The 18485-nt window shown below is 42.3% G+C and overlaps 1 protein-coding gene across 1 annotated transcript in view; it reads left to right on the forward strand.

Annotated features, from left to right (window-relative positions):
- The window catches only part of rps6ka2 (ribosomal protein S6 kinase, polypeptide 2), a 240953-nt gene that overhangs the window by 122091 nt on the left and 100377 nt on the right, over positions 1-18485 (forward strand). The window contains exons 9-10 of the mRNA XM_041206960.1: positions 6514-6602; positions 9964-10028. Coding sequence (XP_041062894.1) covers positions 6514-6602; positions 9964-10028 — 154 coding nt within the window. The remainder of the gene's footprint in view (positions 1-6513; positions 6603-9963; positions 10029-18485) is intronic.

An 18485-nucleotide genomic window follows, 5' to 3' on the forward strand; every position in this document is an offset into this window, starting at 1 on the left:
CATAGGGAAATTGCTAGAATCCATTATTAAGGAGGTTATAGCAGGATACTTAGAAAATCATAATGGAATCAAACAGAGCAAACATGGTTTTGTGAAAGGGAAATCGTGCTTAACTAAGTTATTGGAATTCCTTGAGGAAGTAACAAACAATGTGGATAAAAGGGAACCAGTAGATATGGTGTACTTGGTTTCAAGAAATGCATTTGATAAGGTGCCACATCAAAGGTTGCAACACAAAAAAGAGCTCATGGTGTAGGGGGTAACATATTAACATGGATAGAGGTGTGGCTAGTGAACAGGAAGCAGAGAGGAGGGATGTTGAGAGACCAGTTAATAAAGTATATAGTATCTTAGGCTTTATTAATAGGGTTTTGAGTACAAAAGTAAAGAGGTCATGTTGAATTTGTATAGGACACCATTTAGGCCTCATTTGGAGCGCTGTGTCCAGTTCTGGGTACCATACTTGAGGAAGGATGTGAAGGCATTGGTGAGAGTACAGAGGAGATTCACAAGGGATAAAGAACTGTAGCTATGAGGATAGATTGGAGAGGTTGGGACTGTTTTCCTTGGCGTAAAGAAGGCTGAGGGCAGACTTGATGGAGATATTCAAGATCCTAAGGAGTACAGACAGGGTAAATAGTGAGAAACTGTTCACACTCAAGACAGCATCAAGAACTAGAGGGCACAGATTCAAAATAATTGATAAAAGGAGTAATTGTGATGTGAGGAAAAAATTTTTCACCCAGAGGATGGTTGGAGTCTGGAATGAATTTCCTGAGAGGGTGGTGAAGGCAGCTTCGATTGAGATATTCAAAAGGGAATTGGGTTGCTATCTGAAAAGGAACAATGTGCAAGGTTACAGGGATAAGGCAGGGGAGTGGGACTAGGCAGAATGCTCTTTCAGAGAGCCAGTGCAGACTCAATGTGCTGAATGGCCTCCTTCTGAACTGTAAAGATTCTGTGATTCTATGAAGGGGTCATCTTCGGGTTGACCGGCTATAACTAGTGGAGTGCCACAGGAATCAGTGCCTCTGCTATTTACAAACTACATCAATGACTTCAATGAGGAGACCAAATGTATCGTAGCTAAATTTGTCAATGACAAAATGATAGGTAGGAAAGTAAGTTGTCAAGAGGACATAAAAGAGTTTACAAAGGGATTTAGCTAGATTAAGTGGGCAAAAATCTGGCGCATGGATTATAATGTGGAAAAATGTGAACTTCTCCATTTTGGCAGGAAGAATAGAAAAGCAGTATACTCTTTAAATGAAGAGAGATTGCAGAACTCCGAGGCACAGAGGAATCTGGATGTCCTGGTACATGAATCACAAAAAGTTTAGACTGCAGATACAGCAAGTGATTAAGAAGGCAAATAAAATGTTGGCATTTATTGCAAAGGGGATGGAATATATAAGTAGAGAAGTTTTACTGCTACTGTACAGGGCATTTGTGAGACCACATCTGGAATAATGTGCATAGTTTTGGTATCCTTATTTGAATAAGAATATACTTGCGTTAGAAGCAGCTCAGAGGAGGTTTACTCAACTCATTCCCAGGAGAAAGGGCTTATCTTATGAAGAGACATTGGACAGGTTGGGCCTATTACATTAGAGTTTAGAAGAATGAGGAAATCTGGTTGGGACATAAAAGATCCTGAGGGGACTTGATAGGGTGGATACTGGGTGAATGTTTCTTCTTGTGGGGCAGACTAGAACTAAGGGACATAGTTTAAGAGAAAGAGGTCTCTCTTTTAAGATGGAGATGAACAGAAATGTTATCTCTCAGATGACCATTTGTCTGTGGAATTCTCTTCCCCGGAAAGCAATGGAGGCTGGGTCATTGAATTTATTCAAGGCTGAGTTAGATAGATTTTTGCTAGACAAGGGAGTCAGGTTATGGTGGCCAGGCAGGAGAGTGGAGTTGAGGCCACAACCAGATTAGCCATGATTTTATCAAATGGCAGAGCAGGCTCGAAGGGCTGAGTGGCCTACTCCTGCTCCTAAGTCCTATATCCCTATTTAGCCTGCCAACTCAAAAAAGACCCATTTATTCCTATTCTCGGTTTTCTATTTGTCAGCCAAGCCTCAATCAAGCTAAAATATCACCCACAATCCCTCAAACCTAAATCTGATGCAGCACCCTCTTGTGTGGTACCTTAACCAATGTTTATTGAAAATCCAAATATACTAATATTCTGCTAATTTTCCTCATCTACTCTGCCAGTTGCACTCTGAAAAATCTCATAACAGATTTGACAGAAGTGATTTCCTATTCAGAAAAACTATGTTTTCTCAACCTAATCACAAAAATTTCCACCCTTGCCTTTCAGCCACTGAGACAATTTTGGATCCAGTTGCCACTTTCCCTTGGATTCCATGAGCTTGCAATTTACTGACTAGACTGTCATGTGGGACCTTGTTAAAGGCCTTGCTGAAATCTATGTAGACTACATCAAATGTGCTACCTTCCTCGACTTTCCCTTTGTTATCTCCTCAAAATATTCCAAGTAAGACACAACCTTCTTTTAATAAATCCATACTAACTGTCCTTGATTAATTCATACCCCTCTAAATGACAATATAAAATAAGAGCATGAGTAGGCCATTTGGCCCTTTGAGCCTGCTCCGCCATTCAATATGATCATGGCTGATCCTGTATTTCAACACCATCCTCCCGCACTCTCCCCATACTCCTTGATGCCTTTGGAGTCTAGAAATCTATCCATTACCTTCTTAAATATATTCAGTGTCTTGGCCTCCACAGCCTTATGTGGAAGAGAATTCCACAAGTTCACAACCCCTGAGTGAAGAAATTTCTCTTCATTTCAGTTTTTATATTTATATCAAAAAATAAAGAACAAAGAAAAGTACAGCATAGGAACAGGCCTTCAACCCTCCAAGCCTGCGCCAATCATATTGCCTGTCAAACTAAAACATTTTGCACTTCCAGGGTCTGTATCCCTCTATTCCCATCCTATTCATGTATTTGTTAAGCTGCCTCTTAAACACCACTATCATACCTGCTTCCACCACCTCCTCTGGCAGCGAATTCCAGACACTCACTACCCTCTGCGTAAAAAACTTGCCCCGCACATCTCCTCTAAAGTTTTCTCCTCTCACCTTAAATCTAGTTCCCCTAGTAATTGACTCTTCCAATTGACTTTTCCTGGGAAAAAGCTTCTGACTATCTACTCTGTCTATGCCACTCATAATTTTGTAAACTTCTATCAAGTCGCCCCCTCAATCTCCGTCACTCTAGTGAGAACAATCCGAGTTTCTCCAACCTCTCCTCATAGCTAATAACCTCCAGACAAGGCAGCATCCTGGTAAACTTCCTCTGCACCCTCTCCAATGCCTCCATATCCTTCTGGTAATGTGGCGACCAGAATTGCACGCAATATTCCAAGTGTGGCCTAACCAAGGTTCTATACAGCTGCAGCATGACTTCCTAGCTTTTATACTCAGTACCCCTGCCAATGAAGGCAAGCATGCCATATGCCTTCCTGACTACCTTAGCCACCTGCATTGCCACTTTCAGTGATCTGTGGACCTGTACACCCAGATCCCTCTACCTGTTGATGCACTTAAGGGTTCTGCCATTTACTGTATAATTCCTACCTGTATTAGACCTTCCAAAATGCATTACTTCGCATTTGTCCGGATTAAACTCCGTTTGCCATTTCTCCGCCCAAGTCTCCAACCGATCTATATCCTGTTGTATCCTTTGACAATCCTCTTCACTAACTACAACTCCTCCAACCTTAGTGTCGTCTGCAAACTTACTAATTAGCCCAGTTACATTTTCCTCCAAATCATTTACGTATAATACAAACGTAGTTTGTATACAAACAAAAGCAAAGGTCCCAGCATTGATCCCTGCGGAACACCACTCTCCAATCCAGTCTCCATATAGATAAATATATCTATATATATAGATAAATATAGATAAATAAATAAAAATACAGATAAAACCACAACCAACTCCAGTCACAGCTCACCAAAAAAAAGTCTCTCAGAACTTTTCAATATCTTGTCCATCGCCAAGTTTAGGCTGATGGGCCCGTAATTACTCAGTGTATCCTTTCCATCCTTCAAATAATGATAAAACATAAGCAGTCCTCCTGGTAGCCAGAGAGTTCAGAAAATAAAGCAGAGCATTGAATATTTCTTCCCTCATTTCCCTTAGCATCATGGGTTACATTCATCTGGTACTGGCAATGTACCCTTTCATGCATGCTCGCCACCTTAATATTTCATCTCTCACTATGTTTATCCTATCCAATATTTCACACTCTTCCTCCTCAGCTAAATATCTGCTTCATCCTTCTCATTTGTGAAAACAGGCACAAAGTATTAATTAAGAACCATGCCCATGCCTTGCACCTCCACATTAGTGACCTTTCTGACCTCTCTAATTGGCTATACTCTTTCCTTCGTTAAGTTCTTGCTCTTTATGTACTTCCTTGATTTTACTTTACAAAAATTTTTCATGTCGTCTCTTTGCTTTCATAATTTCTTTATTTTAATTTCACCCCTACACTTTCTGTACTCCCCTTGGTTTTCTGCAATGTTGACCTGTTGGCATCTGACTTTCATGTTCTGACTTATCCTACCTCATATGCTCTTCGACATCCAGGAGGGTATCTAGATATGGGAGTCCCATACATTTTCTTTGTGGGAACATATTTGCCCTAAACTCTTTTTAGTTGTCTTCAAGTACCTCCCAGTGCTCAGACATTGATTTACCTTTAAATAGCTGTTTCCAGTGTACTTCTGTCAAATCATATCTCAACTTCATAAAATTGGCCTTTCCCCATTTTAAAAATATTTTGCTTGGTTCATCCTATCCTTTTCCATAACTACTCAAAATCTAACTAAATCATGATCACTACCACGAAAATGTTCTCACACTGATAACCCTTACATCTGGCTAGATTCATTCCCTAAAACTAAGTTCAGAACTGCTCCTTGTCTTAGTGGCCTTGCTGCACACTGGCTTCCTCTGAATGCGTTTGAGAACTCTGTGTCAGCTGTTTCTTTTACTCTGGATTTGCCCCAGTTAACATTTGTAGAATCGTTATCTCCTATTGTCACTGCCCATTTTTTTTTGCACTTTTTAAGAGTTTGACTGCACATTTACTCTTCTATCTCTCTCTCTCTTTCTGTAAGAGCAGTGAGCAGTGAGATTGCCCATTGTTTGTTCCTCAGTTTAACCCATATGGCTTCATTTGATACTCCTAGCATATCATTTCTCCTCACAGCAATGTTGCAACCCCCCTCATTTTTAGCACCCCTCTCTATCCCATCTGAAAATGCTGTAACCCAAAATATTGAGGTGCCTGCCCTCTTTATACCATGTTTCAGTAATTGCTATAATATCATACTTGCAACTGTTTATCTGTGCCCTGAGATCATCTGCTTTGTTTACCAGACTCCTTACATTGAAGTATGTGCACTAATCACTGAAAAAGTCCTTTGTTGACTATTTTTTAGCCTTTGTTCCCTCAACATTCCATACTCACTTTCTAATTTTCTGCCTTCCATTTCCAGTTTTGCTTCTCTTCCTTCTGAGTCTACATTCGCTTCTCAACCCCTTGCAAGCTTGTTTAAATTCTCCCCAACAGCAGGGTAAACCTCCCCTGCGAGATAAATGTCCCAGCTCTTTGGTGTGCAGCCTATATGTTTACCCTGGCACAGAGGATCCTTTACTATGAAAATGCCAATTGACACTGCCTCGTTACAGTACCAGATCTAAAAGAGCCAGTTGTATCATGAGCTCCTTCACATATTGTTCTAGAAATTTGTTTGAAATGTATTCCATGAACTCATCATCTTAACGGCTGTTGCCAATTTAGTTTACCCAGTTTACGTGCAGATTAAAGTTCCTCATTGATTATTGCATTAGTCTTGCTAAATGGTCTTCTAATTTCCTGATTTATTCTCTTCCCAACATTGTGACCATTAGAGGGGGGTTGGGCTGTCAACTACTCCCACCAGTGTGACCTGCCCTTTGCTATTCCTTAACTGCACCCATACTGTAGCACTAACCCATGCAAACTGGGGAGGTCCTAAGTTTGATCTCAGGTCTGACTTGAGGTGGATGATTTTGGCTAGTGGTACAGTGGGGCTTTGACAATTCAACTTAACATTCTTGGACTAGAGAGAGGAGAAGTATAAACTAGATTTCCTGCTCCTGATTGCTAGCCAATGCTGGCAAGTTCATGTGTAGGTGTCAAACTAAGGACCGGCTTGTGTTCAGTTGGGATGCCCACTGTGGTTGACAAGTCTGATGACATTCAATCTCTTGCCCTTCAGTCACCAGATGACCATTTAACAGAGGTAGCAGTGGGAGTCACACCTTGGCTTAAGGCAGTGCTTTCAGGAGAGCAATTGAAAGTCAAGTAATAGCATAAACTGAAGGGCAAAGGAATAGATTGCCTCACAATACTTTTAAATAACCTTTGTTTGTCTTATTAACTGATATTTGTTATTTGTTTGTGTGTATATCTTCTAGAGCCAAACTGGGAATGCCACAGTTCTTAAGCCCAGAAGCCCAAAGCCTTTTGCGAGCACTTTTCAAGCGGAATCCCTGCAACAGATTAGGTATATATGTTTTAAGTCTTCTAGAAAAGTTGGATGACCCACTATAAGTGCAAGAGGCAGTGGCGTAGTGGTATTGTTGCTGGACTAGTAATCCAGAGACCCAGGGTAATGCTTGGGTTTGAATCCCACCATGGCAGATGGTGAAATTTGAATTCAATTAAAATCTTGTGCCAAAATTGGGAGAGCTGTCTCACAGACTAGTCAAGCAACAGTCTGACATACTCAGACTCGCAGAATCATAACTTACAATGAACCAGACAGCACCATCACCATCTCTGGGTATGTCCTGTCCCATCCCAGCAGAGGATGTGGAACAGTGTGTACAGTCAGGTGGGAGTTGCTCTTGGAGTCCTCAACAAGGACTCCAGACCCCATGATGTCTCATGGCATCAAGTCAAGTACAGGAAAGAAAACTTCCTGCTGACCACCACATACTGACCTCCCAGGTATGAAGCAACAACATAGAACTATGTGCCAAACAGCATAAGCAGAAAGTGATAGACAGAGCTAAGCAATTACACAACCAATGGATCAGATCTAAGCTTTGCAGTCCTGTCACATCCAGCCATGAATGGTGGTGGACAATTAAACAATTCACTGGGGGTGGAGGCTCCACAAATATCCCCATCCTCAATGATGGAGGAGCCCAGCACATCAGTGCAAAAGATAAGGCTGAAGCATTTTCTACAATCTTCAGCCAGAAGTGCCGAGTAAATGATCCATCTCGGCCTCCCCTAGAGGTCCCCAACATCACAGTTGCCAGTCTTCAGCCAATTCAATTGAAGGCTGAAGGTACTAGATACTGCAAAGGCTATGGGGTCTGAAAATATTCCGGCAATAGTACTGAAGACTTGTGCTCCAGAACTTGCTTTGCCCCTAGTCAAGATGCCAGTACAGCTACAACACTGGCATCTATCCAGCAATGTGGAAAATTGCCCAGGTGTGTCCTGTACACAAAAAGCGGGACAAATACAACCCAGCCAATTACCGCCCCATCAGTCTACTCTCGATCATCTGTAAAGTGATGGAAGGGGTCATCAACAGTACTAACAAGCGGCATTTGCTTAGCAATAACCTGCGCACTGATGCCCAGCTTCTGTTCTGCCAGGGCCACTCTGCTCCTGACCTCATTACAGCCTTGGTTCAAACATGGACAAAAGTGCTTAATTCCAGAGGTGAGGTGAGAGTAACTGCCCTTGACATCAAGGCAGCATTTGAGTGAGTGTGGCATCAAGGAGCCCTAGCCAAAATGGAGTCAATGGGAATCAGGGGACAGCTCACCGCTGATTGGAAGTCAGAAGTGTGCCCGCCCACAATTAATCAGGCAATTAAGCCAATTAACGAAGCAATTGTCTGCTATTTTTCATGGCCTGTCCAATTGTACGATTGGCAGATGGGGGAATCGACCAGGCGACCTTTATATTTTTCATCAGACCTCGTCCAAGGGTGGGATGAAATCTCTGTTAGGAAATAAAGTAGAAGTAAATATCGGTGGACAGCATTCTTATGAGGTATGCTTTCAGGTGATACATGGACATTTCTTTTTTCAGTTTTTTATAGCTTTATTTCATTATGTGCAGGTTTGCAGCTCCCTGAGGCAGCTGTCTGCCTTCAGGGAGCTTTCTCCCAGTGCTTACCCTCACTCGTGGCGACGTCGTTGCCCGCCCTCTTCCCACCCCGACCCTGGCAGAGCTGAGCCTTTCAGCACGTGTTTCACACTGAAATCATGGTTGGGGGGCCAATCCCGGTCAGGGTCTGTTTCCTGGCTGCTCTTGGGCCCGCCAATTGTGCACACCCCACAACCTAAAAATTCGGCACTATGTGTTTTCCGGTAACTCAATTAATTTGTTCACAAATAATGCATAGGTCAGATATTACATTAAGAGGTCTCTGAGTGGAATAAACTGGCACTTTTAAGTTATTTGTGATTCTGAGCTCTCCCAATATCCATGTTTTTTCTGCTGACATTGAAGATAAGGAACAATCAGCCTCCGATTTGTCCACAGGTTGTTTGCTTCAATGTGAAAGGAACATATGCTTTGAAATCCATTTGGCTCGTTTCACTGTTCAAGCAAGTTTTCTCCAAAATTGAGTTATTTTACTGTAAATATTGATTCAACATTTTAATTATACATTATGCAAAGAAAGAAAAGTAACCATCATAAGAGAAATAGTTATTTGACAAAAGTAATGCAATGTGATAATTTTTTTTTCCAAAAAAAAACTGACAAATTCAACAAAGCTACTGATCCATCTGTTAAAGATACAGGACTGATCTGAATGATCAGATGGGAATAGCACTCAGTCGAACTTCCAGTTTCTGTTGATGCCTTTAATTCACTTTAATATGACTAGTTTTTTAATGTACAGAATGTGTAAATTTGTAATTTGTTCGAGTTCTTGAGTATACTGCAGCTTTATAATTCACCATAAACCACTTCAAAAGAACATGTTGGTTTTGACACAACATGGCAGGAAGAAAATTAATTTAGTACATGATGAAAGCTTTGTCACATTACATGATCATAAGAACCAAGGATAGAAATTCCATTTGGTGTATTGTGTACATTAGAGATCAGATTCAGGTGTCTTTACGAAACAATAGGCAGAATATTATGGGATTTCGGGGGATGGATGGCTCACCATTCCCCAGCACCCCACACCCACTCCATCCCACCCCCAACCCCCCCCACCCCGTGCCCCCATCCCCCATCCCTCCACCTCCACCCCTGGAAGCAAAGTCGGCGTGGAGCGTTGCTGGGACTGCAACAAGGGAGAAGAAGAAAGCCCAAAATAGATCCCAAAGACAGGTAAGTCCGGGGTATTGGGCTGGGAAGGTTTGGGCAGCTTAGGGAGGTGCACAGTGGTGTGGTGATGGGCATGGTGTGCTTAATGCAGCAGGCAGGTAGGAAGAAAGGAGGGTTCTAACTTAGCGGGGCTGAGGTCCAATTTGCAAAGGGCATCCCCTGAAAATCGTGCTCCCCTCTTCCTTCCCACCCTTTGACAAATTTTTTTTAAAAGCAGGCTGCCCACTCCCACTCAAATGACCAAGCCAAATGTTTTTTGGCATGGGCAGCATATTATTGGATCCAATTGGCTTGGTAACAAGCCCAAATGACCTTTAATTATTGAAATAAGGTGGGCAGGCTGCCATTTTTGGCGCTCACCCATCCCCACCACTCCACCTCATATTATGGGGGTGAACTCAGTGGTGGGCGGGAAGGTGGTAGAGTGGGCACCCACCGTATTTTATGTTGCCACCCCATCAGAAACATGCCTGCAGGGGTATGTAAAATGTAGCCTAATGACTTTTCAGAAGTACTGATTCCCAACTTCTTTGTATTTTTATTTTGGTTTTAAGGTGCTGGACCTGATGGAGTTGAGGAGATAAAAAGGCATTGTTTCTTTGGAACTATAGACTGGAATGTAAGTGCCCCACTGATTCTGAAGTTCGAATTTTTACGCTGTTAATAAGATTTTCTGTTAATGAACATGATTCTGTACTCTTAATCAGCTACTTCACAATTCTAATCAGCTACTTTGTAATCAGTGTTTTTTTTTATTTAAGCGTCGTTGTTTATGGTGTGGAGATGCATTGTAATGTGTTTGTCCTTTCTGCTATTGTTTAACTCTCCCTGTTTATACTGCAGTATGATTTCAACATCTGGAAGGACAAAAAGTTGTGCATTGGTAAATGACATGTCTGAAACAGTCTCTTAACATTATGCGCAGTTAAGATTGTATTCATGAGCTCTATTTCAAAGAGCAGAGCTAAAAATAATTATGACGCAAGTAGCAACTTAACTTGCATGAAATTGCTAAATTTTGGCAGGCATGTAGTTTTCTAGTAAAATTTGTTTCTCTTTCACACATGCCAAGTACAATTTTATATACTCAATATCAGTGCTCAGTGACTTTTTAAACATTCACTATCAGTACTTTCTGTAATTTTTCATAGGGCAGAATTTTCAGCTCAGCATGTTGTCACGCGTCTGACACGCACAAGCATAAAATAGTCTGCAATGATGTCAGGCGAGCGTCCCAACGTCAACATGTCCTCGTGCAATATTTTAGTCCGTGAGCGCGCGCGAGACTTGGCAGCACATCTGCTGACAATTAAGAGGGCCGTTAAGCCCATTAATCAATTAAGTGAAGTTAATTTTTCCCTGCTTGTCCAACCTTATGATTGGTGGGTGGGCAAATCGGCCAAGTGGCCTTTTTGAGGATTTTTGAGGAAACCTCATCCACTGGCAGGATGAGGCTTCTGATGTTAATTAAAAATAAAATTAAAATGTTTGCGCAGCATTTTTGTTATCAACGTGATAGGGTGATTGAGTCCACTGTGTGGACATTTTTCTGGATTTTTAAAAACTTTATTGCGGGATTTAAAATACCTGAGCTTCCTGAGGCAGCCCTTGACCTTCAGGGAGCTTTCACTGCACACTCCCCTGCGCCTGCGCTGAATTCCATGCTTGCCCTTCTCCCCCCACCCCACCCAGGCAGCACTGAGCATTTCAGCATGCCTTTCACGCTGGCTTGCCTTTGATTGGCCAGCCAATGTCAAATCGTGGTTGGGGCCTGATCATAGGCGGTGGACCTGTTGTGCGGCCACTCTCAGGCCCACCTGCCATGCCTGCCCGATGAGGGAAAAATCCTGCCCATAAACTCAGTTTCATGCTGTGTGAGTTTTAATACTCACTATTGGTACTGTCAGTAATTGTTTATACATTCAGTATTCATATATTCGGTGAGGGTTTATACAGTCACTTTTAGTATTTTCAGTGTGACTCCAACCAGGCCCACCAGAGGTGGTGGCACAGTGGTATACAGTCTGGAGGGAGTTGCCTGGGAGATCTCAACATTGACTCCAAACCCCAAAAAATCTTGTGGCATCAGGTTGAACGTGGGCAAAGAAACCTCCTGTTGATTACCACCTATGCCCTCCATCAGCTGATGAATAAGCACTCCTCCATATTGAACACCACCCAGAAGCACTGAGGATGGCCAGGGCACAGAATGTGCTCTGAGTGGGGCACTTCCATGTTCATCACCAACAGTGGCTCACTACTGACTGAGCTGGCCAAAACCTGAAAGACTTAGCTGCCAGACCGATCCTGCGGCAGGTGGTGAGGGAACCAACAGGAGGGGAAAACATACAGGACCTCTTACTCACCAATCTACCTGTCGCAGATGCATCTGTCCATGACAATATTGGTAGGAGTGACCACCCCATAGTCCTTGCAGAGACTAAATCCTGACCTCACAATGGGGATACACTCCATCATGTATGGCCTAACCATTGTGTAAAATGGAATAGATTCAGAAGAGATCTAACAGCTCAAAACTGGGCATCCATAAGGTGCTGTGGGCCAACTGCAACAGAAGAATTGCATTCAGCCACAATCTGTAACCCACTCTGTCATAACCAGCAAGCTAGGGGATCAATCCTGGTTCACTGACAGGTGCAAGACAGCATGCCAGGAGCAGCACTATGCATGGCTAAAAATGCATGGCTAGAAACCTCCCTGCCAAACAGTGGGAGCAGCAAGCAATAGGCAGAGCCAAGCGATTCCACACCCAACAGATCTGATCAAAACCCTGCAGTCCTGCCACCCAGTTATGAATAGTAGTGGACAACAACTAACCAAAGGACAACTACCCCCATCCTCAATGATGGGGGAGCCCAGAAAATCAGCACAAAAGGCAAGGCTGAAGCATTTGCAACCATATTCAGCCTCTTCCTGAGATCCCCAGCATCACAAATGCCAGTCTTCATTCCAAGTCAAAGCAAGAAATGGTTGAAGGCACTGGATACTACAAAGGCTATGGGCTCTGACAACATTCCAGCAATAGTACTGAAGACTTGTGGCCCAGAACTAGCCACGCCCCTAGCCAAGCTGTTCCAGTACAGCCACAACACTGGCATCTACCTGGCAATGTGGAAAATTGCCCAGGTATGTCCTGTACACTAAAAAACAGAACAAATCCAATATGGCCAATTACTGCCTCATCAGTCTACTCTTAGTCATTAACAAAGTGATAGAAGGTGTCATCAGCAGTGCTATTAAGTGGCATTCACACAGCAATGGCCTGCATGGCAGTGTTCAGTTTGAGTTCTGCCAGGGCCATTTGACCCCTCACAGAAGCACAGAATCACAGAATCTTAATGGCAGAGAAGGAGGCCATTCAGCCTATCATGTCTGCACCGGCTCTCCAAATGAGCACTATGACCTAGTGCCATTTCCCTGCCTTTTCCCCTATCCTTGCATATTGTCTCTATTCAAATAATCACCTATAACAGCTTTTCTGCAGACATGGATAAAAGGGCTGAACTCAGGAAGCGAGGTGAGAGCGACTGCCCTTGACGTCAAGGCAGCATTTGACTGAGTGTAGCATCTAGGAACAAAACTGAATCAATGAGAAACATGGAGAAAATTTTCTGTAGGTTGGTGTCAAACCTAGCACAAAGGAAGGTAGTTGTGGCTTTTGGAGGCCAATAGTCTCAGTCCCAGGACATCACTGCAGGAATTCCTCAGGGTAGTGACTTCGGCCCAACTATCTTTAGCTGCTTCATCAATGACCTTCCCTCCATCATAAGGACAGACATGAGATGTCTGCTAATGATTGCACAATGCTCAGCACCACTCATGAAAGCTCAGATACCGAAACATATATTCATATGCAGCAAGACCTACAGAACATTCAAGCTTGGGCCAATAAGTGACAAGTAACGTTCATGCTACACAATTGCCAGGCTATGATAATCTCCAACAAAGGAGAATCTAATCTTCTCCGCTTGAGATTCAGTGGCATCACCATCACTGAATCCCCCACTATCAACATCCTGGGGGTTACCATTGACCTGAAACTGAACTGGACCAGCCACATAAATACTGTGGCTACAAGACCAGGGGTGTGGGAATGGAGAGAATATTAGAAAGTAATACCAGGGTGCACAGAATGTTGGGAGAGGCAGATAGCACTAAAACAGAGAACAGTAAGTTAAAAGATGGAGTCGGAGTAAGAGTAACAAAGTCTAAATCAGCGTTATACTGCATGTATGCGAATGCACAGAGCATAGTTGATAAAATTGGGGAGTTACGGGCACAGATTGCCTTGTGGGATTGTGATGTTGAGGTGATAATGGAGACCTGGCTTAAGTAAGGGCAGACTTGGGTGTTAAATATTCTTGGTTACAAGGTGTTCAGAAAAGATAGAAAAGGGAAAAAAGGACGAGTTAAGAAGGCTATTGTAACATTGAAGAAAGAAGATGTGTCAGAGGATTCAAGGACAGAATCAATTTGGCTAGAGCTAAGGAATAAGAAGGGAATAAATACATTGTTCAGTGTACTATATCAACCAGCAGCTGGTAGGAAGAATATAGAGGAACAAGGAAATTACAGAGAGGTATAAACATCATAGAGTAGTTATAATGGGGGACTTTAAATATCCATATATAGACTGGGATAGTGGTAGTGAAAGAGGCAGTGAAGGACAAGTGTTCCTCGATTGTGTTCAGGAGAATTTCCTACAGCAGTATGTGTCCAGTTCAACAAGAAAGGAGGCACTGCTAGACCTCGTTCTTGGGAATGGGATGAGCCAAGTAGATCAAGTGACATTGGGGGAACATTTAGGAGACAGTGATCATTGTATTATAAGGTTTAGGATGACGGTGGCAAATGACATTGGTCAATTCAGAGTAAGAATAATCAACTGGTGGAGAGCGAACTTCAATGGGGCAAGAATGGAACTGGGCCGCATAGACTGGAACCAAAGGTTGGTGTGAAAAACAGTAGCTGAACAATGGGCTACCTTCAAAAAGGAGATGGTTTGGGCACGGTCAAGGTATGTTCCCTCAAAAGGGAAGGGTAGGACAAACAAATCCAGAACTCCCTGCATGATAAAGGAGATAGAAATTAAGTTAAAGAAGGAAAAGTGTTCTTAAGACAAGTGTCAGGATGCAAATACAATTGAGAACCAAGCTGAATGCAGAAGATTCAGAAGGAATGTGAAAAAGCTAATACAAGAAACAAAGCGGGATTATGAAAAAAGACTGGCAGCTAACATAAAAGGAAATCCCAGAGTATTCTATAAGCACATCAATCGTAAAAGGATGGTAAAAGGAGGAGCCGACTAGGGACCAAAAAGAAGTTTTACACATAGAGGCAACAGGTATGGCACTTTGCATCTGTCTTTACCTACAAGGCAGATGCTGCCCAGGCCATGGTGACACAGGAGGAAACGCAGCCACTAGAAGGATTTAAAATTGATAAGAAGGACATTTTGAATAAGCTGTTAGTACTTAAAGTTGATAAGGCACTGGGACCGGATGAGATGCATCCAAGAATATTAAGGGAAGTGACAGTGAGAATTACAGAGGCACTGGCAATAATCGTTCAATATTCCCTGAATTCGGGGGAGGTGCCAGAGGACTGGAGAATTGCAAACATTATGCCCTTGTTTAAAGAAGTTTATAAAGATCTGCCCTGCAACTACAGACCAGTCAGTTTAACTTTGGTGTGTGGGGAAACTTCTAGAAACAATTATTCAGGATAGAATTAATGTGGAAACACGTGGATTGATTTGGAAGAATCGGAATGGATTTGTTAAAGAAAAATCGTGTCTAACTAACTTGCTACAGCTTTTTGAAGAGGTGACAGAGATGGTTGATGAAGGCAAGGCTGTTGATGTGGTGTCTGTGGACTTCCAGAAGGCATTCAGTAAGATGCCACACGACACACTTGTGAAGAAAGTTATCGGTCATGGAGTAAAAGGGACAGTAGCAACGTGGATACAAAGTTGGCTAAGATATCGGAAACAGAGAGTACTGATTAATGGGTATTTTTTGACTGGAAGAAGATTTGTAATGGAGTTCCCCAAGGATTGGTATTGGCACCCTTGCTTTTCCTGATTTATATAAAGACTTAGATCTTGGTGTGCAGGGGACAGTTTCAAAGTTTGCGGATGACACAAAACTTAGGAGAATTGTAAACTGTGAGGAGGACAGTATAGAACTTCAAAAGGACATTGATACATTGGTGGAGTGGGCAGATAGGTGGCAGATGAAGCTCAGTGCGGAGAGGTGCGAGGTAATACACTTTGGCACAAAGAACATGGAGTGATAGTATAAAATAAAGGATACTATTCTAAAGGGTGTGCAGGAGCAGAGAGACCTGGGTATATATCTACATAAGTGATTAAAGGAGGTAGGACAGGTAGAGAGAGTTGTTACTAAAGCATACAGTATCCTAGACTTCACTAATAGGGGCATAGAATACAAGAGCAGGGAGGTTATGATGAACTTATTTAAGACACTGGTTAGACCTCAGCTGGAGTATTGTGCATAGTTCTGGGTACCACACTATAGGAAGGAACAGAACGCAGTGGACAGGGTGCAGAAGAGGTTTACAAAAATGGTTCCAGGGATGAGATACTTCAGTTATGAGGAAATATTGGAGAAGTTAGGACTGTTTTCCTTGGAGAGGAGAAGACTAAGAGGAGACATGATAGAAGTTTTCAAAATCATGAAGGGTCTGGACAGAGTAGATAGGGAGAAACTTTTCCCACCCATAAATGGACCGAGAACCAGAGGGCACAGTTTTAAAGTATTTTGCAAAAAAAGCAAATGTCAGGTGAGAGAAAACTTATTCACATATTGAGTAATTATGGTTTGGAATGCACTGCCTGGAAGTGTGATAGAAGCAGGTTCAATTGAAGCATTCAAGAGGGCACTGGATGATTATTTAAAGTGAAACTGTACGGGGTTATGGGGAAAAGGCAGGAGATTGGCACTAAGTTAAAATTCTCAGAGAGCCGATGAAGTCACGATGGGCTGAATGACCTCCTTCTACACTAACAATTCTGTGATTCTGTGAGGTCAGAGTCTGGGAATTTTGTGGTGAGTAACTCGCGCCCTGTTTCCCCAGAGCCTGTCCACCACGTACAAGGCACAATTCAGGAGTTGATGGAATACTCTCCACTTGTCGGGATGAGTGCAGCTCAAACAACACTCAGGAAGCTCAGCAGCATCCAGAGCAAAGCAGCTAGCTTGATTGGCACCCTGTCCACCATCTTAAACATTCACTCCCTCTCACCACTGATGCAAGATGCACTGCAGCAATCACCAAGGCTCTTTAGACAGCACCTTCCAAACCTGCAATCTCTACCACCTAGAAAGACAAGCGCAGCATATGCATAGGAACACCACCACCACGGGTATCTCATCAATCACTGTGTGATTTCTTTCACAATTCCCATTACTGAAGGGACTTTCACCTGCAGTGTTCATCATTACAATGTTCATATTCTCTCATGTCTCTATAAATTTGTCATTGGCAAATTCTTTCCCCCAACAAACCCCTCCCATTATCAGATAGGAATTTATCCGATGCCCCCAGTCCTATCCGAATCCATTTTTCCATGATTTTATCTACAACCACTCTTTCCTATTTACCATATATTACTGAAGACATATGAATCTTGTTGCCATGTCTATAACAAGTGAAATGAAAATGTTTCTATCCTTGTCCCACACCTTTAAACCCATAGCTACTATTTCATTAAAGTCTTGTGCTAATGGGAGACTTACAACATCCATGATGGTGTCCTCTGATACATTTTGCATATATCACATTTTTCTCTTCAATGAGCTTTGTATACTCATCATCAACTAACCATGCATCCTTTAGTAGAATTTTAAATCTGTGACAAGAGAGATGAACAAATTATCAATACAGCTTTAAGACTATTTGCTTTTTTTCTTTCAAATTCCTACTACCTGATGCCATTAACACTTCTTTAACATTCTGATTAAAGATGCTAGGTTTTGTTAAAGGGATACAATAATATCATGATTGGGACTGACTTTCCAAAGACAATTGCTTTATCATGTACCATCTCCAATTTAATTTGTGCCTTTTTCATGGATGGCTTGGTCACTATATCTGTACTAATAAAGTGACTTACCTCAGCAATTCTACCTTCCATAAATTCGAGGTCATCCAAAACTCTGCTGCCCATTCTTACAATCCCCTTGGGATCCATAAATCAACTTAACCAAATTTAATGAACGATGCTCAAATGATGAAATTACCAAACAAGATTTCATTTTTTACAACTTTTAATTTAAACTGAATCAATACCAACATAAACTAACAGGCAAATCACGGTTGGTACAAACCATAAATTGTGCAAAGAATAGGAGATATACTAAAGATTGATCTCACAGATCTTCTAGACAATCTACTATACCTGCATGGCACCAATTTTAGCCACACAGTTCTTTCAAGCTTGGCTATTCTTCGGGTAGAATTCCAGTCCCTTTCTTTCAAGGATTTAGCCGATTGCCCACAGGCAGCAACTTCCACATAAGCAGCATTCCACCCATGCAATCTTCTACACAATGGTGCACTTTTTTCCAGAACCTTCTCAACTCTCAGTTCAGGTCAGTTGTGGTAATGTGGATCTACCAGAATTGCCTTTACCTCTGCACAGTATGGCCAATTCTGAGCATTGAATTACGCAGAAGTGAAAGAAACTATGGCAGCAATCCTAAAAATGCTTTCCAACTGCTCTAACATCCAACAATTAGATCCACCACATTGAGGAGAGATAGTGATATAGGAGTAATGTCACTGGACTGGCAATCCAGAAGCCCAAGCCAATGTTCTGGGGATATGGGTTCAAATCTCACCATAGCAGCTGGTGGAATTTAAATTCAATCAATATTTCTGTAATATAAAGCTAGATTCAGTAATGGTGACCATGACAACTATGGGCAGGATTTTCCCGTTGGTGAGCAGGAGGCAGGGCCCGCTCGCCGACGCGTAAAATGATGCACGGTGATGTCGGGCAGATGTCATCACACCCCATTTAAATTTTCAG

Source organism: Carcharodon carcharias, chromosome 2 (genome assembly GCF_017639515.1).
Source record: "Carcharodon carcharias isolate sCarCar2 chromosome 2, sCarCar2.pri, whole genome shotgun sequence".
Lineage (NCBI taxonomy): Eukaryota > Metazoa > Chordata > Chondrichthyes > Lamniformes > Lamnidae > Carcharodon > Carcharodon carcharias.